A 27,039-nucleotide genomic window follows, 5' to 3' on the forward strand; every position below is an offset into this window, starting at 1 on the left:
GGAAAGAATTGTCCCTGATGTCGCTTCGCGCATCCGGGTTTGGAGCGCTTTTTTTTATTTTAGAGCGCAGTTGAGAGCAAATTCTGGCCACCTTCGGGGGGCTAAAAATACTATCGGAACCTCATAGTGATTCGCCACTTTTTTCAAATTGTGTGATACTTTGTGGACGTATTGAAGCACCATCGAGCGACCCCTCCGCTCTATGGGACCTTGCGTAACAAGGACTCCATTACCTCAGTTTAAACCTGCTCTGGAAATGCTAAAGAGGGTAGGCGTTCCAACTTAGCTTTAAAACTATATTTTACTTTGTGGAAACATGACTTCACCTGCGCCCACACTAAAATAGACAAAGCTACTCCCCCTTCTTACAAATTTGGAATGGGATGACGTATCGTGTAGGAGACCTTTCACTGTACTGTCAGGCGTGCCGATTCACACCAAAGTTTAAACAAAGGGGGATTTTAAGAAAATTTTCATATCGGACCAGTGGAAGCGTACAATACAGCAAAATTAAGCGAGTGTTGCGTCAGCAGGTCATTCATAACGCTGCATGAGAAGGAAGTGCTTGTTCTAGCAAGTCCTTTTAACGAATAAGCGTCTCCTGAACCAGCGATCTGTCCTGCTTGTGTGCCCTTAGAGATTTATATTTTTCTTAGTGTCTTAATGCGTTTGTAAATATTCATGGTGGAAATGTATTGTGCTTCGTCTTTTTTTTTTTGTCTTTTTTTTTACGTATGAGCGCTGTTTCTTTCTTCCTCTCATAAATATCGGTTACCAGTCAGCGCTTCTGGGTTCTAGGTTTGTCTCTTTCTTCTGCTGTATTTTGCGCACTGTTTTTCATCGTGTCTCGATACCAACAGGCCCAACTCACCAGATTACTCGGAAGGTGCCCACAGCGACACCCAGCTTGTTTAGAAATGATTTTTTTCTCTCGAAATCTTAGTGATTACGTTTTATTCATAGATAAGGGAGTCGCATATCAAAATATGAGAAAATAAAATCTCGCGTGGACACGCGTACTTGATCTTATCTGGACAGACGTAACATTACGGAATATTTTTATTTTTCTATAGAACAAGAAAAACATAACACAGAATTGATGTTGCCGTTACGCTGATCCTCGACAAATTGCGTTACAATTTACTGCAGGGGTTCCTACTCAGCGAAGGATGAAAATTCCGACATCGCAAATGCTGAAATTTCTGTGTTCGAAAGCCTGCCGTTCTCCCGGGCGTCGGTGATTTCGAATGCAGTCACGCAGCCACCACAGCTTTCTTCAATCACCCTTTATGCTCAACATTCTATTTGCTCAGTGCTCGCGAAATTTAGATATTGAGCTGAAGTATCATGAGCAGGAGCGCCTTGTATGGCGCAAACACAATGTTTGAGCCATACATATATTTGCATTACTTTCTTAGCCCGAGCGCCGATTCTAAGTAGCAGGCGAAGCAACTACCAGGGGCATCCTGGAGGTGAAAAATACTTTCCTGCATTTCAAGTGTTAAACTATTCTTGTAGATTTCAGGAGCTAAAAGCTCTTAATTAGCAAAGAAAAAAATACGGGTTCATTGAGCTTCGTTTTACAGTGAGCTCGTAAGCTTACTACTGAAAGAGGCACCCGGATTAGACATAATCATTGACTTCTTAAGGTTGTTTGGAAGGACGCAAAACTGATATAGCGGTATCTGGAAGTTTGTCTCAAAAGGGCGACCGTGCTCAAGCCACACTGAAAACTTCGCTTACTACTTTCCAACATATCAAATAGTTATATTGATTATGCAATAAATTTGATAAGCTTAACTTATTAACTTAATAAACAATAAGTTTCTAAACTAGTAAAGGGCATAGGCTCGGCAGTCGGAAACAATCACCAAACTACGACCGCCCGAAGATTTTAAGCTTTGTCTGTACGCGCTTATTTATACCACCTACCAGCACACGTAGGTACCGAAGATGATCTAAATAAATTTAATGAACTCCCTGTAGTATCAATAACGTCTAATATTTTCCCTTTCGCACATATCTGTCCTTTACAGACACTCACTTTGTTCCGAATTTTGTGTTTTTCAATATTTTTCTTTTCAAATCATGCTGACATTACATAATATCAAGCCACTTTCTCCGTACTGTCATGTACTTTCGGCTCTAAGGCCCACCCCACCCGTATGTAATGCCCTCCTTCGGACAACCCTTATGATAATTTGAATAAATAAATAAAGATTAAATCAACACTGGCGTTCGCAAAGGTTTCCAAAACACGTAGCGAGCAATCTATCCCGCGAAAAAAAAAAAAAACAGTCCCTCATGATTACCCGCCCCAGTGGTACTTGGTGTTGCACTCCATGCGCTCCGCCCAAAATCCTAAACCGCGCAATGGGTGATTCCTGAGTTTTGAAAAGCCAGAGCGAGCAACAGCGATTCAACACTCAATACCTCAAAACAATGAAAGGAAAAATTAAGGTTTTTATGCACGCAGAGAAAGCGCATACAAACAATATCGTCATGAAGTTTTGCAAAGAATGTTAGTGAAAGATAACGTCCGCTTTTCTCCTTGATTTTACGCGGCGATAAAGCAGGCGATACAGGAAAGGATTTGACGACGCTAGGACGCAACAATGTAACAAAGCGACGCGGTTTTTGTGTAGAACTTTAGACTTTAGGTACTCTGCAAAGATTAATTGGTTCTAGCGGTTCCTATTTCCTTGTTTCTCTCAGGTAAACGTTACGAGTTTAACTAGTTATTTTACGCATCCACACCATTGGTTTATGTATTGAAGACTTCTTACCTTCATAAGTTCAACTTCGAAATTATATATTGAGTCTACAATAGAGCGCATGTGCTGTCTATACTCTGGATATAAAAGGCTAGTTATATCTTCAATGAACTTTTTGTACAATGCCTTCTTTGGGTTCGGAAGGTCACGAAATGCTCGCTCCGTCAAGGGTTCGAAGTGGGGAACATCCATCTGAAATGAAAAAAAGTGCATGCTCAGAGTGTATGCTTATTTTGCATCTTCTAAAAAAAAATCGGCTTTGTGAGTAGTTCGTGCATAATTCTAGGGATATATTCCTTACTGCGGTGTATATATTTTTGCACCCATCAAAGGTATAGAGGGCAGTTTATGTCCTCAATAAATAATTTCTATACAGGGTTTACCAAGTTATATTGCCACGCGCGTCGCCGAGTGAGGGCGTGCGTGGCCGAGTAAGATTTGTATGTGTCCTGGCGAAGTGCAATGGTGCTTGAGTGTGGGAGAGGAAGAGATAGTCGGAGCCTTTGAGGTTCTGACCATCCTTGGTTTGCACGTGCTGTGGAGGTCAAGAGCGGATCACCTTCATGTTGTCGAAGGAGGGAAACCTGCGTGGAGGTATTTCTGGATGGTTTTGTCTATCCCAGTTCGCTGCTAGCGACTACAGAGCAGGAGGGGCTTGAGTGTTTGGAAACACTGGAGGCTCGGCTCGGAGTGCGCGGGATCTCTGCCGTCGCCAAGTAAGGCATGCGATTTGCTTTGCTGCGGTTTTCCGGGTTGATACTGCCTATCCAATTCCGCCCTTTGAACTGCGGATTAGATATGCGAAATATTGCGCCACTTTGTGTTACTAAGCACGGTGCGTTTATCTCTTTTGTGGTTCTGCTGCACTTTGACTGCAGGAGGAAGGGTGAACGAATTTTTTTAACAGGTACATACAGTTCAATTTTAAATTAAAAAGACGGGGGAAAAGTGCGTGGTCGAATGGTTACCGCGCTTGACTGTCGCTCAGGAAGTCTAGGTTCAATTCTAGTAAGCGGAATGATCTTTTATTTTTTTTATTAACTTGGCGTTCTCGTAGGTTAAAAAAAAAAAAAAAACATTTCGTCTGATCGGGTTCCGAATGTTCTACGCGCCGAAAGTTCTACGCCGAATGTTACAGAAACCCACGAGTGTACACAAGGGACTCAGCATAACGAGAGGTGTCAGTCTCGCCCTAGCGCTCGGTCCTTCTGGTTCGCCGACATTGACGCCTGCGGCACTAACCTTCTTCTATTTTGCTTTGGACACACAAGTTTGCCGCATTAAACGTCTAGTTTGCTTCACTTTTCTCGCCTCATCAATTGTCAATCGTGCCAATATCCTGAATGCATTCTATTGGCGAGGCGACGGCAAAACAATGCTTTCGCCCATTCTGGAAGTGATGATATTTCAAAATGATGATGCCCTTGTGGAATAGGTATATAGGAGCGCATCCTTGCGCTAGTGTCCCTCCACCCTCCACCTCCTTCCGCTTCCCGTGGCCACGAAGCGCAACGCTGTTGCGCCAGACTTCATTGACTCCTGCGAGGGAGGCGAGGCGGTAGTTTCGCGCTTTGGCCACGTGGGAGCAGGACCGCTGGCGCTAATATTAGCTCGAGTATGAAACTGAAGCCTAGAAACCCGTTCAAATAGAGCGTTGTTTTCAGCTGTAAAACGCTGTACCTGCCTTACATCCTTCTAAAACGGGTATCTACTGGTGGTTTCGATGATTACTGAAAAAAAAAAGTTTAATTGGAATCATGGATTTATTTTCAGTACTTAAAAAGTAGATTAGTACACATTAGTTAATTTTCACCCAATGAGTACATATTTTTTTTTAATTGTTAACGTCCGCCGAGGCTGCCACTTTTGTTCCCTCAAAGATCTTTTCGCTTCCTCAAAAACGGTGCAGCGATTTTTGAAATTCTTTGTTATACTCCTGGTTTATTGGGTGTGGGCACCATTTCCGGCCGCCATGACAGGGGATTGAAATGCTACTGCTTCTGATATGTTTACGTTGTGTTTGGGTGGGTGCGTCTAGACTCGCCGTACTCTGGCGAGCAATTGCGTGAGAGTCATGCGCTTCTAGAAATGCCCCAGGGTCGTGCTTTTAAGTTGTCAGTGCACACCGGCTCAAACAAATTGTCACATGTGAAGTTTATCGAGAGAAAGGAATAAAAGACGCCGCTGACGCCGCCGAGTTTGTGTGATGGCAGGACGCCAGTACGGCGACGACGGTGCTCGCCTTCTTCGATGTGCTGCCGACAGATGGCGCAACGTAAGAAAGAAGAGGATGCGGCGAGACGGTGACTCTATCGACCATCTCCGTATAGCACTAATTGGCAACCAGGCCATTACTTCACGTTCAAATGCAAGGCGACGCGGAGTTCTGGGAAAGAAACCTTGAATATAGAGGCAAGCAATTCTCGGAGCATTACAGAAAAGTGTACATTACAGAGACCCGCGTTCATACTGAAGGAAGTATAGTAAAATCATTCGGGAGATTGTCAGCTAAGCTCAGGTCCGACTCGGCGCCCCCACTGCGAAGCTCCGCACGCATCTTCTGTGCTTGGGGGAGGTAGATGTCCACTGCCGATGCCTCGCTGTTCACGATGAAGCTTAAAACGTTTAAGGACTTGTAGGTTGTAAGTCATGTTCAGGCATACAGACAGGTGGCTCTAATAGGTAGTCGTAAAGCTGCGCCCACGATAACTTCGGCAGATTTGTCATTCCTTTGAAGAAGAAATGCTTGTTGCTGACTTAATGTTTAGGTACTTTAACGGTCATAAAAGGTTTTTTTTTTTTTTTTTAACGTCGGCGATTATTTAATTTCTTTTGATTTCGAGAATATTAAGTTCTCAGCTACAGTGGCCAGCGTTCTATATCGTTTTAAAAACTGCATGCGTCCGTTCGATCGAACACACGAGCTTCAACAGAAGAGATCCGTCAGATTTCTGATTATAAGACTATTTTTCTTAGCCCACCATGTATGCTGAGCATATCAGCCACGGGGAAAGAAACCGCTCCTACCGTTCAGCTCTGCGCATTCCGAGCTGGTCAAGAGGGTATGATAAAATTCTGTCCCAACAAGTGATACCAACGTACAACCCAAGAAAGCTTTCACGCGCAAATCTCTCAATTAACATCAGCAGGGTTTTTAGTCAAGTACTAACGTCGATCGCCAAGAGCCTCCTCAAAGCAATGAAAAAGGGTGAAGCTATGACGACAAAGCCCAAAGGCAGGACAACTAGACCTGTAGTTGTATCTAACATCCATAAGTTCTCTCGTGGTCTCAAAAAAGTTGCGACTAGGGTAAACGTGAAGTTATCTTCACTGCTCGGAACAAGCCGTTCAGCCTTTGCGAAAAAGTGAAGAATCCATTGCACACACATGTAAACTGCACGAAAAAAAAAAAAAAAAACGCACCAGCCTTGTTCAGTGCACAGGAAAAGTGGTGTACTTCTATTCCCTTTCCTGTGGAAAAAGCTGGATTGGGCAGACTGCACTGTCTCTCAACGTCGACTACGTTAACACAACAACAATTTGCCAATGCAAGCTCGGTTCAACTAGGTATACAGTGTTTGAATCGTGTGTGTGTGCGGCCATTCTGCAAGTTGTACCATCCTAAGCAAGCATGTTAATCAGATGACAAGGAAAATCATTGATGCCAAGCATATTGCTAGGCTTGACAATAAATATGTCAGTACTCTATCTCTCACGTTGTCAAAAAAAAGTTAGTTTACCTGGGCACACGAAGATAGTTGGGAAAACGTTGTGTGATGTTTTTTTTTATATATATATTGGCCACAAAGAGATGTTTGTGGACAATTTGTGTATATTGGTTTAACAGACAAAAAAATCAACGAAAGACAAAATAAAATATAGAGTTCTGAGTTCAACGCATAGGGTATGTTCTGTGTTTGTAAAAATACTTGTGTATGCGGGAAATTTGTGCCCTGTAAAGTAAGAAATATGCCCAACGAACTCGCCCAAGCTGCAGTTTTGGCGTGAAAATATTATTTGTCACTCAAGTGAAATTCAAGAGGACGCAGTTACTTACGAATATTGTATGGGTACTGGGGATGAAATAATTTACTTCCACAGTAATTCCAAAGAGTCCATTCCAACCTTGTTCATTAATCACATAATATTGCCGCCTAGGTTGGGAGGCGGCCAAGTGAACCTTGGGCCACGATGCGAAACCACTGTCTTTAAGAACTGCTTTAAGGTTCTTGATCTCATTCACATCCGTTGTATCTGCAAGAAACATCCATATGACACCACAGTGACCATTTAGGTTAACTTTTGAATATTGCTTGTATCATATTGTTAGGCCACGTGTCTGTACATCGTGCATTTAAATGAAATTCTGTAATGTGGATGCCAGTGTAACCGAGTAAGAAATAAATGTATAGTTCACCCAGAAGATGAAACGCAGGCAAGTTTGTTGGTTCTCGAAAAAAGAAAACAAAAATGGCCTTAGTAATTTAGGTTTCCGCGACTACTTTTGTGCGTTATAGAGGCATTATTGTACCGAAGTTGCCTCTAGTCTTGAGTGTAATACTTGCGAGCCACCCGTTGGTGCAAAGAGTTTGACAAGATTGCCCGGATGTTAAATCGTCTACCCATCTACACCGCACGGCGGCCAACCGCAATTGTTTATACGAGCGGTGCTCCAGCGCTAATAAAAGGCCGGCGGCGAAGTATGTGCGCAAGTTTTTGGGCCGGGCGCGGGCCGATGACAGTCGATAAATGACTACGTGTGGTTGAAGCGGTGCTTTCTGTCATACTCCGAGGCGCGCAGCACCAAGGGGAATCCCCTACATACTTCAACAATAATTGTAATATAAATAGATTAGGCTACTTAGGCATTTCACATGACATAGAAATGCCATACTACATAATCTCCCTTACAAGGAGCGTGGCTGACGCTACCCTATAAAATATCCAGAATGTTTTGCTAGAAATAAAATTCAAATGGATATGCTTTGTGATGGACAGGTGTAAATTCACTACGTAAAGTTAATAATTATTGGTCGGTGTATTAAACACAACACATATATCTGATGCTCACATAATCTAAAATTAAGCAGCCATAGCTACAAATTGTTTGGTAAAATTCATGAAGCCAATGAATTTGTGCAGGCAGTGACAGGCATACTAATTAATATCAGGTATTCAAGCATAACGTCCAACCAAACCCTAAATAAGAACCCAACGTTTCGAGGCCTACTCTGCCTTTTTCTCCTGGGGTGCCCCTGGCTCTGGCCGTTGATGAGCAGTTTGGTTTTTGTCTGCTTTTAAACTGGTGTCTTTCTGGAATTTTAATACAGATCGACCCCCATAAAAAACAACTCAAAGTGACGTCTACCGTATACCATAATTGAATTGTTCTGCTTTCTATGTTGCCGGAAGTAAAAACTTTCCAGCGACCTCGCTTCTCCAACACGAGCACAATGACCCGAAGAGGGATGTAGAAGCAAGTGCGATAGCACAGCAAACCCTGTAAAATCCGGACACACAATAGCAACAGCAACGTGCTGGCCTAGACTATGGCGTGTCTGGCGCCCAACCGAGTAGCGTGGTTTTGAATCCAGCCTAAACTTCTTCAAGGTTGTTTAGTTTTTTTAGGAAAATTATTTGGTTTAGAAAGTGAAATCATTTGAGATATGCGGCGACCTTGAATTCGAATTACAAGTCATGCTTTTAATCACTTGCATTCCACGCGTGGCGTCACGATTCACGTGAGCGTTGTCGGTTGTTTTAAGTTTCCGCGCGAGGTCACGTGGCTGTGACGTCATGAGCCTATCGACCAATCTTGAATCTTAAGCCACCGACGCCGGCTTTTCTGTGACATAATCTCCTTAACGCTATCTTGTCAAAGTAGTTGGAGAACGCACTTCTTTAGATCACAGTTCAATCAAAGAACTAGAAGAAGCGTGAACAGTTATTCAGGCATTCTGCCCAGTAATTACATGACGTCATCAAAAATTTATGCATTTATGCATGTGCATAGGCCGCGAGTGTTCTTTTAAAGGACTCACCCATAAAAAACGGACCGTGTTACAGGTTTCAGCTAAGCAATTTCGGCGAATTTCGTTTGAAAGTGTTCAGCTGAGAAGGATACATCTACCAGCAATTTGATTGTAGGGTGATTTCAGATAAGATCGACCAAAGGATGGCTAGTCGACATTTTCAAATCAACTGATGTTTTCATATGTTATTGTCTAGTGTCTGGTATGAACGAATCCAAACTTAGTTTTGACTAGAAAAAATACTTGGGGACAGGAAAAATCGTAAGGCATGATATGGTGGACAGTTGCATTAACGCGCACTGATGGAGGGGGCCCGTTTGAGAGTGAATAACTAAAGCGATAACATTAGGAGAACTCTATTACGTTTTAGGCGCAAACTATGGGTATAGCTTGCTTGTAATATAAAGTAATCATATTTATTTAAAATTTATTTATATTTCTAAAAATTGGCAAACGTGCCTGCTCGAACGACAAATGGCAAACTTTGGAGGTCTGTATCTCATGAAATAATTTAATCATTATGATATAATTTGCAGATATTATTCTACTAATATATAGCTAATATTTAAAAAATAACTAAGGTATCTGTGTGATACAATAGTTAGGATATATTTAGTCAAACATGGAAAAAAATCAAACAAAGAAAAATTCCGATACGAATAAAAAAAAAACACCACCCTCGATTTTTTTTAAATTTAGGTAACCTGTTATACTCTATTTCGGCATTCATTTCCATTAAAAGCATGTTGCATCATTTTATTGAGAAAGAAGATACAACTCCCCAAAGTAGGGTTCTTTTTCAAAGCCTACACTTAGCAGTGTTTTATACAAGAACTGGCTCTGAGTTCCAGTTTCATGAAACCAACACACATCTTTTATATATTTTTATTCAGATGAGGCCAATGATAACTAAAGAAATCGTTCACACACTTAAATTAAGGAGAAACTACTGTGTACAAAGAGGTATCATATTACGGACTAGTGATCCGAGAAAAGATCATGCAGCCATCGGCCACTAGGAACTTTGTTTACTTTATTCTCCTGCGACACTATATGCTATTCTCTCTTCCGCTCTACCTTCATCTCTCTCTCTCTCTCTCTCATATATATCCCTCATATATATCCAGAACAAAAACATGTTCAAGCATTCCCTTTCTGCGTGGTAGTGTTCTGTGGCTAGCAAAAATCATTTCCTCGCTAAGCTCACGATTATGGCAAAATAGTTGCCGGAAACCGCAGACGACACTCGTCGCTAGTTCTGGCAAAACGGCCGATACAATCTTTTTTTCGCATTTCCCCGCTCGCTGTCAAGGACAAGGGGGTTCGCTTCAGCCAGCAAAAAATGGCCGCCGACGCCTGTTTACTGAGCAGTCATGCCTGTCGCCATCTCACTTGCTGGCGTCACGGGCGATAATATCAGGCACAAAGGGGCACACCAACCGGCAGCATTTTCCCCAAATACTCGAGCCTCGCGTAAATACATAGAGTGTAAACGCTGTCGCCATGTTATCGTACTAAGACCGCCCCCCCCCCCCACCCCCCTCCCCCAACGGGGGACTGCAGTACGCGACGGCGTACTAAAACAACGGCGACGATATTGACATCGCGGGCTCCGAATTTTCCCATAGTTCTACTCCACGGGCATTTCTCGAAACGCTTGATATTGTGTAAGCCCGCCTGGAAGGATTTCAGGCGCGTAGTTAAGATAAGGCGGTTCTCCGCGGCAAAAGAAAGCAATTTCACAAAAGCTTAAAAGCGGCGGCGACGCGTGTGCGGTGAACGCTTGTAGTTTTGGTGTAGACAGGGTGTGTGTGTTCTCGTTGTTGACACCAGCCGGCGATAAGGTACTGCAGGAGGTAGCTCAGTACAGCAAGGGCTAATCCGAGTGACCATCAACGTAACCCCACCGCCAACCCCTCGCGAACCGGTCGCCGACATGGCTCAGGCTGTGTCATGAACCACGTGGTAGAAGCTCGGGTGCTTTCATATCAGCGCGTGGAGGGACGACAGTGCGATTCCGGAAAGTCTTTTTCGAAGGCCGCTGACCACAATTTTTTGTCTGAAGACTTTCCCTCTTTCTTCCTTTGACGTGGATCAAGCTTCGCCGACAGCCTCAGTTGTGACCTCTCTTTTCAAATGTACGTTTGCAGTGAGTGAGCTCCTCAACCTCGGACTTGTCACTTGTGCACCCAGTAGTTCTTTCACTTGGCGATTATATGCCATCAGTTGGGGTTTCATTTCTATTATTTATGTATACATTATGAAGACGTCCTGGAGCTCCGAACGAGTGTTTTGTGCAGATTACTTTTGCAAACACAAAAAGACTATACCAAAGCCGCGGAATTTTCGAAGTGTTGGCGAGTTGGACCTAAACTCGTTGAAGCAAATTCTTCCGCCTGACTGTTCCACCAAAGTGAGTGCGACGGACTACCTGTGCTACCATTGCTTCATGCACATCACTAAGGAGATCTCGATGCGAAGCTCAGAGCAGTGCCCTGACATATTTGTGCCAGCTGAAGAAGCAATTCAAGATCTAAATCGCAGCATACTACCTACAGATGTGTCGCCGCTGAGACAACCAAGCGTCGTATGAAGTCGGGACAGGCCTGCCTATGTCAAGAGAAAGCAGACAGAACTGGAGCAGGTTGCTGTCAAGAATATACGCTCAAGGCTACGTATTGCGTACGACAGGGACGCACCATCGGGGTCGTCCGAACCAACATGCTCCACATGCACTGAGTGGGTGGACAACTTTCGGCAGGCCTTTGAAACCGCCACCTCTCTCCGGGAACGTTGTCAACTGCTTACACTCCTGCCGTCAACACTGACGAAGAATGAGGTTCAAAAGATGATTCCACAGACCTCAATGTACCTCATCAGTAAATCCCGAAAACTCAAGGAAAAGCATGGCGTGTGGTATGAGCCGGATCCTTACACGAGGTGCAAGGTGAGCCCTGAGAACCTGTCTGCTGCCCTAGAGTACTTCACGAAAGACGAGCTACAATGTTCGCGCCAAAGTCCCAACCAGAAGGACGTCATCTCTGTCATGCTCAACGGAGAGAAAACGTTCGTGCCAAAGCGCTTCATGACACGCTCAATACGAGAGGCCTTCTGTATACACAAATACAAGCATCCCGATTCCGGCGTTGGGCTAACGAAATTTTATTCGTTGCGCCCTAGATGGGTCCAATGTATTCCACACCAGGAAGTGTGCGTTTATGTGCGCTGCGCCAATTATTATCTTTGTATTGCCGCTCTAGAGAACGTTACAGGCTCAACATTCAACACTGGTGAAATGAACTCAGCATTTCTGTGCGACCCAGCAACAGAACTGTGCCTTCAAGGAGACTGTGATCACTGCCCAAAAGGCCAGTTTCTTACACTCCAGGAACTTGATATCCCGGAGGATGAAGAGATTGTGCTTGCAACATGGGAGTCCGGCGACCTTGTGAAAAAAACTTTGGAACCTGAGACTTTCCTAAAAGTCATCCAAGTGACGGTTGGAAGTTGGGTACTTCACAACCATATCCGGCAAACGCAAGGTAAAGCGATCTACGATGAAAAACAGTGCATGCAACGCGGGAGCATTGTCTTTCATTTTGACTTTGCTGAAAACTGGACCATCGTGCTTCCTGACGAAGTGCAAGCATATCACTGGAAAAAAAAACAAGTTTCGATATTTACATGTGTAGTGACGACAAGAAAATCTACAAACAGCTTTGCCATCATCAGTGAGGACCTGTGTCACGACGCCGCTCACGCTTGCTTGGCTCTAGAAAAAGTGAAGGAGTGGGTTGAAGACAACGTTGCGGTATACTCGTACGTGACGTACGTAAGTGACGGCGCCGCCAGTCATTTCAAGAATCGCTACCAGCTTCACCAATTTGCAAAGGACGATTGCCCACAAGCCCAGTGGTTATTTTCTGCATCTGGACATGGGAAAAATGCATGTGACGGAGTTGGCGGACTCGTGAAGCACCAGGCCACGCTGAACAACCTGAGAGAACGTTCAGTAAGCGCAATTCAGACGGCCAGGACAATGGTGAGCGTTCTATCAAAGAAACTGAAAGGCGTTCATCTTGTATATCTGGACGAAAATGAGGTTGTTCGGTATCGTGAACAAAAAAAAGAAGAGTGGCTGACGGTGCGCGCCTTCCCTGGCATACAGTCTTGGCACGCGTGGCGGCTCAGCAAGTCATCAACAGAAGGGACCTGTGACGTATATGTAGCATGGACAGTCGGATCTGCTTGGAAGCAACTTTATTAAATGGGTACAGCGAGGAAAACCTTAGCGTAAAGTGCCGAATTTGATTTCCCAAGGACTGCTCATTTTGAATGCAAGGACATCTTTTTTATCACATTTTTCTTCACGGGGTATTTAACCTACTGTTTTTGTTGGTGGTTACTAATAATTTTTATCTGATCACTATAAAAAAAATCCCAAAATGTGATCCTCGAGCAGGATAAAATATATCGGCTTGCCAAGATTCATTCATACAACGAGAGTATCGAAGCTGCTCCAGTTAGGCACTATGGCATCCGACACCTGAAATTGTTTGTAATCGTAAATACACAGCCAACCTAAATATCTTACTATTATATCTTTGTTTTTGTGTGTGGAAGTAAAGTTATTTATTTTACTCTAGATGTAAAATATAGCGGAAGGTACAACTTCACACTGCATCATCTTTTCTCAAATCATTAGTTTCTAATATGATACCACTTTGTACGCTTATGTAAAATGCTGTATATAGTTTCTCCTCCCTTTTACTGTGTGACAGATCGCTCTTTTTATCAATGACCTCATCTGAATAAATGTATATAAAAGATTTGTGCAAGTTTCATGAAACTGGAACTCAGAGTCACTTCTTGTATAGGACACTGCTAAGTGTAGGCTTTGAAAAAGGACCCTACTTTGGGGAGTTGTTTCTTCTTTCACAGTGCAATGATGCAACATGTTTTTAATAGAAATGAATGCCGAAATAGAGTATAACAGGGTACCCAAATTTGAAAAAAATCGAAGGTGGTGTTTTTTTTTATTCGCATCGGAATTTTTCTTTGTTTGATTTTTTTCCCATGTTTGCCTAAATATATTGTAACTATTGTGTCACTCAGATACCTTATTTATTTTCTAAATAATAGCCATATATTAGTGAAATAATGTCTGCAAGTTATGTAATAATGATTAAATTACTTCATGAGATACAGATTTCCAAATTTTGCCATTTGTCGTTCGAGCAGGCATGTTTGGCAATTTTTAGAAAACTAAATAAATTTTTAATAAATATGATTACTTTATATTACAAGCAAGTTGTACCCATAGTTTGTTTGTAAAAAGTTTTAAAATTCTCCTAATGTTATTGTTTTAATTATTCACTTTCAAACTTGCCCCCTCCATCAGTGCGCGTTATTTCAACTGTCCACCTCTCCCTGCCTTACGATTTTTCTTGTCTCCAAATTCTTTTTCTGGTCAGAACTAAGTGTGGATTCGTTTATACCAGACACTAGACAATGTCATATAAAAACATCAGTTGATTTAAAAATGTCGACCAGCCACCCTTTGGTCGATCTTATCTGAAATCACCCTGTATCACTTTTTGTGTCCGTATTTTGTCATATTAAGTTCAACTGGAAATTTTTACAGAAAGAGACCGAACTGGTTTCTGAGCGTTTGAATTCAAATTAAAAAAATGTGATTAGAGTTCGCATTTATCGTTCTTCGTGACCGCTTAACCAGGTAGAGAGCTCCCGAACCTTTACATTCAAGCCTGTGAAATTTAGAATAAAACCACGCCAAGCAAAAATTTAAAGTAGGATCAGCCCAACAGCGCTTAATCTCGGCGTAGAATCATACAGTCTGAAAGTTAAACAGCTGAAAACTTTTCTCGTACAAAGCGAACACAGATTTCGTCAGTATTTTTTTATAACGAAACGAATATTTTACAACACGTTTTGTGCACCTCAATTAGAGAAATATATGAATAATCACGTACCCAGTTTTTTGCAAGATTTGAAGATGTAATGCATTTTTGTCCGAGGCGTTTGCGCCCCGGCTGGTGGTGTATAGGTATTGATAACACCTAAACGCAATAAAACAAAGCTGTAGGTTTGCAGTTGCACGAGATATGTCATTGAGTTAATTGTTGCAAAATACAAAGCACCTTCTCAAAACCGCTTGACAGTGTGAGGCGTAGAGATAATTGCGCCCCCCCCCCCCCCCCCCCACGAGTTATCTACTAAAGAACACACCTTAGATAATCAAAAAGCGATGCAAATAGTTTACTTATTGAATAAATATATTCTTCACTTTTGTCGGTATGAATGAAAAACTGAAATTATATATCAGAAAACTGGAGGAACCTTCATGTCATATTCGCGTTGTGCTCTCTCGCAGTCAGCAAAAATAACGCAACTTTTTTCGATGGCTGAAGCTTTGCCCAAAACCTCTACGACAACTCACGCTGGCACTTACTTAAAAAAAAGAGATGATATTTTTTACTCTGGGTGAAATGGAATATCTAAGTTCTTCAGAATCTTCGTAAACACAGGCTAAAAAAGTCTTGAAGGCTGGAAAAAGCCTAGCTCGGCCTTCTAGTTAGTACAGTGTATATCGTGCTGCCAAATGCTAGAGGTCTGTGAGTGGAAGAAATTCAGCACTCCAATGCTGAAGAAAGGAGGATGGTTTAAATATATTTTAATATTAATTGTAACTACCTTATACACGCCGGCCTTATATCATTCCGTTAACAAAGGGCTGATCTAGATACATTTTCTCTGCGGCTTATGGTACCTTGTCTACCTCTTGTTAAGCAAATCTTCTCTTCGAATTAATCAAACTGTTCTCATGTTTGAACACAATGGTGCTGCTTAAAATGACTCGATTCTGGAAAAGTACTGTCATTACCTTCCCTACCTACTAGCCGGACATAAACACATACTAACATACGGAAGACCCAAACGTCGCAATCTGATTGGCTGATTGATTTCTATTGACATGGCAAGCGTCATTTCGACCTTTTGATATCCTCGAAGCTTGAAAAAAGTCGTACTAACCAGCGCACCAAAATCGCTCCGGAGCTTCCTCGTACTGGAAGCGCTCCTCGCCAGTATAAGCGTACTTTGTACTGTGTATCCAATCCGCTTACCAATTATTCTTTTTTTGACAGATCTCTTACAACGTAATTTATTGCAGGAAAATTATTTTTTAAGGCCAACAAGCACAGACAGCCCATGACGGGCTGCAGCAAAGATGTCCGCTTGATTCGCCGGGGTGTGAATAGACAAATATTCGTATAGGCGAAATGTCTTTATAAAGCAACCTGTGACCGGAAATTCGCGACGGCTCACAAAGAATGGCCAACATGCGCTGGATCTTGGCGGTGCTTTTTCAAGATCCGGTGACTCTAGTGCCGACCTGATCACGCTGAGGCCACCAACATAGAAAGACGGAAAGAGCAGGCCGTTTGTTGGTGCTGTTCGTTCAAACCTGAAACTGCTGTGACGTGTCGCCTTGTGTTTATGCCACCCTACCGCCCACCAGGCTCTCGGGAAAGTTGGAAAGTGTTTCGCGCTCACTGCATGTTATAGTATAAATAAAAGCCCCGGGTGTCCCGCCGTTACTACCAGGTATGTTTTCTAATTTTCGAGAGTTGCGGCCGCAATGAGCATTCAAATCCTCCGTAGCTGTTAATGCTGTCTGTTCGGGAGGGGGGGGGGGGCGGTTTTTCGATCTGCCTCCGCACCGGACGCCCTCTTATCCCAATGGAACGTCCACAATCGTAGCCAAAAAACGCCAGAAGGGTCCGTGGCACTCGTTCTAAGACGTAACCTGTAAAAGATTGGCATGGTCAGTCTTCACGGATTTAAAATTTTTATTATTTTCTTTTAAGACAAGATCCCAAGCTTAAACGTGTGGACCTTCCGCAGTGCAAGTTCTATGCTTGGAAGTCTAATAATATTCCTTTTAGAAAAATTTCAGGAGACGTCTTGGTTATCCCATAATGTTCTTCGGGGTAACGGGATTGCGGGGTTATTTTGATCTACCCTTGGACGGACCCAGACTCTTGGTGTGTTTTGGCAACGGCATAATCTATTCTCCCCTACTATCGTGTGTTTAACACACACGAAAAAGAAAACGAGCAAAAAACACCGTCATCACATCCCCTCTCGTGCTTGCGTGTTACCTTGCTTGCGTTTAGAAATTACATTAGGAACAAATACCAAGTGCGTCTTATATGTATGCGTCATCTCTTACGTATACAGTGCATCAAGCAGACGCTGTTGTCGACATACATTTTCGGGAGGGAATGTTTTTGTTTTGTTTTTGCCGCAGAATCTGACACAAACTTGTTATTGCCATGCCCTGGGTCGATTCATTTCAGAATGTACTTACTTGGAGCTAATGCAGAACGCTGTGCCTAAAGGTACGTCGGACGTATCCGATCCGGAACGCGGAGTCTAAAAATACGTCGGATGTACCCGGAACTTCTAAAGGTACGTTGGACTTACGGGGAACGAGAAGTCTAAAGGTACGTGGGACATATTGTAAGCATCTTAATTCTGTACAAGAAATTGGGAATCGGGGACATGCGATGTCTGCTCTCCATCAAGGCTGAGCGTCCGAAACGTCGCTTGTTTTCTTTCCGCTTCTCGTTGTACGTTTTATTCACGCTTTTAGTTTTGTGCCCATCTTAACGCGCCGGCAGCACACCACCTTTGGACCCTAGCACTCAGTTTCCTCATCAGTTGGTAGATGGCGACACACACCGGGACTTGCGGTACCGCGCAGGCGCGTTAGATTATAGGGACAAGTAAGGCTTTGTGAATTCGGTTTCTGTTTCGTCGCCGTTCGTTCGACTCCGTCGTCTGACTTGCAAGCGCGCTTCTATGTTCTTTACGTGGTTCAGGCCATTTGTTCAGGCGTTCAGAACTGTGCTGTACCCCCAGAGTGCGAAGAGTGTACACAGTGAAGTTAGAGCGAACAGTGAACACGTACGCAAAAGGCAACAGAAACTACGGCACTGCAGAGCATCTGCGATATTGTGTGATATGGTAAAGAAGACAGCGGGAGTTGGTATTCAAGGGCGCCGCGACCCGTAAAACGTGTGCGGGAACGCGCAATATTGCGAAAGTCGCAATCCGAAACTCGAGAAGAAAATCGGTGAGTTTGTATACAGCTAACTGGACGGGGCCACCAAAGACTCGTCGAGTCGTAGTGAGAGCAACTGGTTGACCGTGCTACGATATGTGAATTGACGGCAAGCGCGCTAATTCTCTTCCGGGTCAGTTTTATTTCACCTGTGGCATTTAGCTTATGATTTCTCTACATTAAAATAATATTTCTCGCACAAATTTTGAAAGGTCGGAGCAACTCTTGAATGTAAACACCCCACCCCCCCTTTTTCCTTGAACATCACGGGTATGTAAAAAAAGGAATGCTTAGAATGAACTAATTACGGTAGCAATGAGAGATAAAGATGGAGTGAAAATTGCCAGTGGGGTCTCAGTAAGGCATGCTATGACCCGCTATGATACGACCCTTCCCCGTCGCGGCTACGTCCGACGCCTCTCTCGGTACCGCGCACGTCCGACATGTATCTTAAGGCTCCGGGGCCAAAATGCGTCCGACGTACCTTTAGACGTTCCGGGTACATCTGATGTACCCTTAGACACAGCGAATATAGAAGAGGTATGGGTACCCAAATGGCTTGTTCTGAAGGTTTCCGTATAAAATGGGGGCCGTGTCAAAGGTGTGCCACATCAATCATACTTGCATAAGCCTGATTCGTAATTTTTTATAGTTAGTATTATCAAAGGTTACGTTATATAGCAAAATAATTGCTATTTACCTCATGGTACCCGCTCTATCATTTAGCTTGAGGATTTGGATATCCGCAGTATCATTACTTGTCTCAGAGGAACGTAAAGGCATAACATACAGAGATGTTACAACGTAAAGACAGCAAACGTAGGCATTGGAGCGAGCGTGAAAAGAATATTCTTGAGAATGCCTGAAGTGGAAATACAATATGATAATATATGATAATATTCTTTGCTCTGCTTACGTTCCATTTCGTTTTCCAACTTCATCATAGTTTCAACAAATCTGTTGACTGTAGTCCTCTGTGGTGGAATCGCTGTTTTTGAGATGTAATTACCACAGGCGAATTCATAAAAGTCATCGCATGGGTCGATGTCAGATTTCATGCCATTTTTAATTCGTGTTGCTGAAAAACGGAAAATAGAGATATTCAAGCATCTGCTTTTTTTTCTATTTTCGCAACTGCATTGACATATAATATTAAAAACTTATTTGAGGCGTCAGACACAATATGTATGCATAGCTCGAACACTTCTAGAAAGCACGTAGGTAATTCGTCTTCATCCTTTACCTTTCACTTTTCGAATATCACATACACGATATTCTGCCCGTAAGGAGATATGTTTTCAAAACGATCACATGCATGCAAACTTCTTTATCTTATGTACTATAAGCTGAGACATTCCTTGGTGGTCATTTATCTATGTCAGAGATTTGAAGATAGCTCTGGTCCAAACCAGGAGTTGAATGCGATGGTAAGATCGCATACTTCGAAAGATTTAAGACATTTAGAAGTAATAAAACTTGTTGGAACCGAAGAGACAGCAAATTGCCAAATCGGGTAATTCATGTCACATGGATCGTAATGGTACGCATTTCTGTTCTCCTGGTAGCGGTTTCTTCCGTCTTAAAGGAACACATTCAATTCATTCCTATCAGAAGTCGAGACTCAATCTCTCGAACTTTCTCATTGTGATATGCGAAATATCTTGCAGTTTCAATCAATCTTTAGAACTTAAAGATTGCACTGCGCTACAATTAACACATGCTGATTCTCCCCCTTTTGCAATGTGCAATGTAATTGAAAAGGGTCATGTAGGCTATAAGAAATACCTACAAAATACGTTACGTAAAAAATACGTCGGGTATAAAATAGGTTTTGTATAAAAATACAAACACGGTGGGCTTTATCGCTTCCCAAAAGGTATTTTAAGTATTTATTAGGTATTTTTTTCTGATGCATTTCATTCGTTAAAGGATTTTGAAGGTTAATGTTGGAGCTAATTTCTATATATTTCTTTGTAAACAATAAAGTCTGCGCGAGCCCGATGGACGTCGGTGTGTTTATTTACTCTTTTCAGAAGCGATACCTTTAAAGTCTTCAAATTATAACAAATGCGATCTTGCTTTAACGCAGTGTAAATTAATTTTTATATAAAAATACTACGATTTAGAAAAGTCTTTACCAGTTTCTCTGCACTCTTCCGTAGTGCAAACATTCTTATGATCTGTGAGAGAAAGAAAAAACGGAAAGTCAAAATATGTCAGTCATGCTTAAAATCATAATTGTTATTTTTTCAAACATGATGGCCGAAAACGCAGGAGCCCGAACAGGAGGATGTTCATATTTAATCAAATAAAAAAATTCACGCCGAACCACTGAAAAATTAAAAATGTAAAGCACAACAAATACAAGAGCAATCTTGCAACGAGGGACGTAAACTACAACTCTTTATAACATCGGCTGTTCATAGTGTGGCCAAAGAAACCCTTAAACGTTCAGCTGGAGAGAAGGGGTAATGGTTTGTCTTCTTAATACCACTCTATAGCTTTGTCGATGTTAGTCCAGTTGCAGATGAAAATACCAACACCAACCACAAAATTATTTAAGAGGTTAGCGTGCTCTTCAAGGCCGCATCAGTAGCATACCAAGTGTGAAAAGGGCAAGTGGTCACAAAATAAATTGTTTCAAGGGTACTCGCCACAGGGCTGAAAGATACAAGGACGCACGGACAGGCGGCCCTCCTATTCATTTGGCTCTACATGGGCATGCAAGGGTGGGGACATATCACAATTCGCAATGTTAACTCCGGCTTCAGTTTGTTGCAGTTAAAGTGAATGCATTATCAATGCATCGTGCTAAAAAATATGTAGGGCAGTGTGTTCCACGTAGCTTTCCCTATTGGAAAAACCAGCATGAAAATCAAACTGGTCAAGCTGGTAATTAAGGTGGTCAAGCTGGTAATCAAGGTGGTCAAACTGGTCAATGTGGTAATTAAACTGGTTTAGCTGGCAATCAAGCTGGTTTAAGCTGGGCAAGCTGGAATTTAAGCTGGTCAGTCTGGTCTAAGTAAAAACCAGCATGGTCTCACTCGAATCTGGTTTTAGATTCAATCTGGTGTAGCTGGGAGCCAGTCTGGTCTTAACTGGTCAAACTGGTTTTCCATGGAGCCAATGTGGTCAAGCTGGGAGACGAGCTGGTCATGCTGGGAGACAAGCTGGTGAATCTGGTCGAAATAATAATCGTGGTGGTCAAGCTGGTCATGCTGGGAGCGCGCACGCCAAGGTCGGCTAGAGATAGCCGAACTGGCATTGCTGGGAGCGCGCGCGACAAGGTCGGCTGCTGGAACGAGGCCACGTCCTGTTCTTTGTCCTCTCGTTTTTGGTAGACCACCGGGCGCGTCAGGCGCGCTGCAAGCTACCTTTGTGTGCGAGAAAAGAGAGAGAGAGAGAGAGAGTGGTAGAAACGGAGAATCGAAGACGCGTTTGGATAGCTTGGGCAGAGGGCAGATCGAAGGGACGGCTGTGTGCGCGTTGTTTGGAGACTAGTTGAACGACGGTGCAAGCGAAGCGGGTTTTGAGAAGACAGCGAGCGGCAGTCCGTTCAGTGCGGGAAGATGTCAGACGTCCCGACTGCGGCGTCGCTTCGTGTCTTCGAACGTGTGTGTGCCCAAGAATGACGGCGGTGCCGAGGAGTATCGCCAATGCCATCCAAGCCACACGGATTTCCTCGCCTCTGCCGACCACGCAAGTTGCCGCTTCGCCCCCATCGCTGGCGGGACCCAGGTTCGCTTCTCTCGTCCGTGTAGTATTTTCGTCTGCTATTGCCTGTTTTTGGCCTGTGTCTAGTATTTTTTTCGTGTTGAGAGATAAGCAATCTGGTTTTATTAACATTGTAGACAATTTGCACCGAGAATCTGTGCGTCGGTTAGTACTGTGTCAGCGCCGAGGATGTGTAGCATTTGAGTTCATGTGAGGCTGCCGCAAGTACGAAAATAATAAATTGGATGCCGAGTTGGCTTTTCTGACGAGCTTGGCTTTTTTATTCTGTGTATTAATTTAAACAGGTTAAACTGGTTGGGAAGTTCACCAGCATGACCAGTTTAACAGCATGACCAGCATGCCAAACTGGGCATGCTGGGGCAATAACCCAGCTTGAAGCTGGGACCAGATCAACCATCATGACCAGTATGACCAGATCAACCAGCATGACCAGCATGCCAAGCTGGGCATGCTGGGGCAATAACCCAGCTTGAAGCTGGGACCAGCTTAAGCTGGTTTTTTCAATAGGGTTAGCTAAAATTTAGAAATATTTTATTGCATTTGAGAATGACGAAACCAAAAGAATAAGGTTATTTTGTTCTTTGGCGCAAGTGAGCCTATTCTTTGTTCTTTTTCCAATGAAATACTTAATTAAGATGAATTAATGACATTTTAAAATATTCAAATCAGAGCAAACGTCCCCATGACAAAGTTGTGCAGCGCTTTTAGAAATATTCCATTCAGTGGTTTTTGTCAAGGAACTCCTAACGTTATTTGTTTTTCAAGTCTTCCTGTACAGCCCGTAAATTACGGGAAAACACGCTACTGCGCTCTCGCGCGCCTTGTATTCGCAACTTTCACGGCCTATAGGGAGCGCACTGGTGCCTATCAAAATGTCTGTCATCTGGATGATCGCCGTAGAACAGCAGTACGAGGCTGGATCTGCAAGGCGTGAGTAATTCTAGTTTTGCTATGTACGAGCAATATTAGAGCCCTAGTTTATTTTTTTTTCACGTCAGGAAGGTGTAGGCGAGCATCTTTATAGTGGAGCCAATCATCTACGAGCTAGGGAGCGCGATTCTCCCACCGCAGTACCCCCCTCGCTGAAAGTTGCGAATTCTAGGGCCCTCAAACGTGGCTTGAATGAATTAAGCCTGCCTGCTGGTCGGGCGCGCTGCCGCTGCCGCTGCGAAAACGAATCCAAAAACAAGGCCATGATTGTGACGCTGGCCGCGAGATACACGACACCGAGTTATTTCAAAGTTCGCGTGTGTAAATAAATCGCACTGCCGCTTGTTATAGCAAAAAGCACAGTGTTGAAGCTAGAAAAAAATATAGGTTAGTCTTCGATGTTTACATGGCGGAGAGATGAGCGTCGTAGCAGGCGGAATAGTAGTTAATTCATGGGTTTAACATTTCGCTCAAAACCTTTTTCTCTTCACAAGACGTGTTCAGGCAAGTCATCCTGTGAGGCAATGCAGTAGTTTCATCTTGTCAATCCATTTGCTGTCGCACACCTCAGCGATATCTTCGAAACTCCACCACAGACTTCCATTACATTGGCCTTCAAAGCATCTGGCGTTCTGGTTTCTGCCGTGACCACACTAGCCTCGCAGAGGCTTGCCAACCGCCGCTTGCTGCCGCGGGCTGCCGGCCAAAACCAGTTTTCAACCTCAGCGGCTCGACCCGCGGTGCCATCCAAGCAACCGGCCTGAACGCGGTTGAGGGCTCGCCGTTTATTGCCGCAAAAGAAAGTATTCTGTGCGAGGTGGAGTGGATAGTGACGTTGCGATGCCATGACAATGCCCAAGCCTCTTCTCCACGCGTCTTCAACGCTGTAAAAGAGCGTAGTGTCATTTCGTTTCTTCTGCAATCCTTATTTTCCCCAATATGTTTCCCAACCGAGCGGTTCCTCGAAACTGTGTCACGTTTCCCTTTTTTATGACAAGACGTGCCTGGCTAAATAGATAAGAACGCTAAGGACAACTGCTTGAAAATGGTCAAAGACGAATTCGGAATAACAGATGAGTTTCTCCTTGGCACTTGTCGCATGTCGCTGCATTGTGAGGGATGTTGTGTTGATCTGGTGATACTCTATAAAGTAGACTTCATCTCCGGCGCGCAGCAGGGGCAGCAAAGCACTGACCTGTCCTTCGGTGTTTCGGTAGCACCAACACGGCCGGACTCAGAATCTGCGTCTCCTACCGTTGAGAGCGCGGCAAAGTTTCAAGATTAACAAGCAAGCTAAGATGATCGTATTCGCGCTGATCAACACGTGATCATCGACACCTGCCATGTAGGCAGCGAGTGCTGTTTTGATGCTGATATATGAGAAAGATGGGAGCCGAAACGGAAGAAACTAAGAGCAGACGAGGAAAGCGCGGTAGTTCCGGCGGATACGCGCGCGCGATCTCGAGAACGCGAGGGCCAGTGCTGTCATAGGACAATAATGCGAGGAAAACAGGGGCCAATGCGGCCACCGGCAATGTCTTTGCCGCTAGTGTGATCAGGTTTTATTATAGCCCCACATAACAAAATCGAGGGGTAAGATCGGGTAATCCTGCTGGCCAGGACACGGCTCGTTGCGCCCAATTCAATGTCCGGGGAAGGCACGGTCCAGCCGTGGTTGTGCTTGACTGCAGCTGTTGGCGGGAGCCCTGCAGCTGTGATGTCCTATTGTCATGCTGATATGTGGTATCAGCATGTCAATGGGACATCACAGCAGAAGTCATCGACTGGCCCTTTCATGTCTTTACTCACGCATCCACGGGTAGCTTCGCATCAGCTGTTATCGCAGGCAGAAGTGCATCGCGTGCTGGCGTACCGCTTTTGAAGTTCCGTGCTCGACAACACTCTCCTGGTCGTCATCAACGCACGGTGTGCATCGCTCATCCGACGCGGAGAGGCAGGCGCAGAGGCCTCCAACCACAGTTGGCACAGCTAAGCAGTCCGTGCTGAAGACCGCCCCGAGACCATCGGCAGTGACAGGTCTTTTTGTCTCGCGTCTGGCTGCGAGCACCGAAGCATCGGATGTGCAAGGACTTCTGGCAGGGCTTGTTGGGGACAAGACTGTCGTGTGCACCAAACTGAAAACCAGGTATCCGACGTACAGCTCTTTCCATGTCTCTTTGGACAAGGACTTGTTTGAACTCTTGAACAAGCCTGAGGTGTGGCCTGTTGGTTGCGTCTTCCGTCCATCTTATGGCAAGTTGTCGCTTTCACAGCACTTCGAAGATTCTAATATTGTCCAACTTACCCCCAATGATGGAGTGGAAAATTAACTTGTACTATCAAAATACGAGAGGTCTTAGAACCAAAAGTGACGAATTTTTCGGTAATGCCCTTTCCTGTGACCATGACATCATTTGTCTGACGGAAACGTGGCTAAAGGAATCTTGCACTAGCAGCTCTTATTTTCCAAGTCAATTCTCAGTGTTTAGAACAGACAGAAACTACACTGAACGTGTTAAATATGGTGGTGGTGTTCTAATAGCGTGCAAGTCTGATTTTTATCCGATTAGGCGTACAGACCTTGAGACGTATAGGGAATGTGTCCGGGTGGAAATACCGGCATCGGATGGCTTAAGCTACGTTGTTGGCTGATATTATTTTCCGCCGAATTCCGACGTTTGTGTTTTCGTAGACCATTTTGCAGACCTAGACAACCGAATTGATTTCTCAAAGTACAAGGTACACTTTTACGGTGATTTTAACCTTCCAAAGATCGACTGGTTAACCGGCTTTGCCCAGAGTGACTGCGCTATAGTACAAGATAAAGTACAGTGCCTGACCAATTTCATCTGTTTTAACGGGTTGCATCAGTACAATACGATAAAAAACTGTGCTGGAAATGTTTTAGATTTGATCATATCGAATGTACCCGTCTTCGACGTGAAAGAGACACGCGAGACGCTTGTCCCAGTCGATTATTTTCACCCTCCGTTTACACTATGTTTCTTTTTATCATTTCAAATACTACGTGAGCAGTCACTACGCAAGTTTATCTATACGCGTGGCGATTATCTCGGCCTATACAATCGTCTTCGTGGCTATGATTGGTCTTGCCTCTTACACCTTACGGACGCTAATTCCTGTGTCGAATTGGTAACATCAACTGTCCAGCGGGCGATACAGGAATTCATACCTAAACAGTGTCCAAGGAAATCAAAATTTCCTAAGTGGTTTTCATCTGTCTTGAAATATTATATGTCTAAAAAGCAGCATTACCACAAACTCTATAAAAAGTCAAATTGTGAATATTGGTATCAGAGGTTTTCAGTCTGCAGAGCAATAGTTAAGAAGCTTTATTCTCGAGATGAAGCTCGTTATCACAGCGGTTTAGAAAACAATTTTAAAAAAGAACCAAGTTGCTTTTGGAATTATGCTCGGGCCCAAAGTAAGGATAATGTCAGCACTTCTGTGTTAAAAATTGACGATAAGATTTTATGCAAGCCACAGGAAGTGAGCGAAGCATTTGCTAATCACTTTAGTTCTTGCTTTTCGGAACGTGACACTGTGCCTAATGATTTTGAATTTGAGGGTTTTGCTGACTCCTTAGCATACCACAGTGTAACCGAGGATGAGGTGATGTGCTCGATACGGAAGCTCAAACCAAAACTTTCAACTGGCTGTGATGACATTCCTAATTTTATTATCAAAGGATGTGCTGAAATATTTATACTTATCCTGACACATATATTTAATCTGTCCTTACAGTATGGGGTTTATCCTTCTCGGTGGAAAGTTTCAGTCGTAATACCAGTCTTCAAGTCAGGAAATCCTAGTAATGTCAATAATTTCCGCTCTGTGTCTCTTTTTTGTGGCTTCTCAAAGGTTTTTGAGATGGTGATGTATGAACGCTTGTACTCGTATTTAAAAAAAAAAATTCACCTTTGCAACACGGATTCCTCAGGAACAGATCAGTGGAGACGAACTTAGCTACTTTCCTCGGTCATAGTGGTCCTGCAGTATGCAACCGTGTTCAGGTGGACACAGTTTACTTTGACACGACCAAGGCCTTTGATAAGGTTGACCACCAGATACTCTTGTTGAAAATAAAGAATATACGGACTATGCACTTTGTATTGCGCGTGGTTTGAAAGTTACCTTTCAAATCACCAAAATTATGTTAGATTTTAAAATTGTGTGTCGGAGACATTTGCATCTTTATCTGGCGTACCGCAAGGCTCTAACCTTGGACCACTCCTGTTTTTGATATTTGTTACCGATCTACCCTCTTCCATCACAAACTCGAAAGTGCTAATGTTCGCCGATGACTTTAAACTTTTCCGTATTGTTGACAATGTAAATGACTGTATTCAGATACAAAATGACATCCGCTCCGTTGAACTTTGGTGCTTAAAAAATAGGC

At 43.5% G+C, this 27,039-nt stretch overlaps 1 protein-coding gene across 1 annotated transcript in view; it reads right to left on the bottom strand.

Moving 5' to 3' along the window:
• LOC115332175 (neprilysin-1-like) overlaps nucleotides 1-27,039 on the bottom strand; it is a 97,197-nt gene that overhangs the window by 62,582 nt on the left and 7,576 nt on the right. Inside the window, exons 2-6 of the mRNA XM_042289828.1 lie at nucleotides 20,093-20,134; nucleotides 18,871-19,032; nucleotides 14,800-14,886; nucleotides 6,832-7,028; nucleotides 2,787-2,966 (exon numbers count right to left, since the gene is read on the bottom strand). Of these exons, the coding sequence (XP_042145762.1) occupies nucleotides 2,787-2,966; nucleotides 6,832-7,028; nucleotides 14,800-14,886; nucleotides 18,871-19,032; nucleotides 20,093-20,134 (668 nt within the window). The remainder of the gene's footprint in view (nucleotides 1-2,786; nucleotides 2,967-6,831; nucleotides 7,029-14,799; nucleotides 14,887-18,870; nucleotides 19,033-20,092; nucleotides 20,135-27,039) is intronic.

The sequence above is a fragment of the Ixodes scapularis genome, unplaced genomic scaffold (genome assembly GCF_016920785.2).
Source record: "Ixodes scapularis isolate PalLabHiFi unplaced genomic scaffold, ASM1692078v2 PGA_scaffold13__105_contigs__length_92229423, whole genome shotgun sequence".
Taxonomy (NCBI): Eukaryota; Metazoa; Arthropoda; class Arachnida; order Ixodida; family Ixodidae; genus Ixodes; species Ixodes scapularis.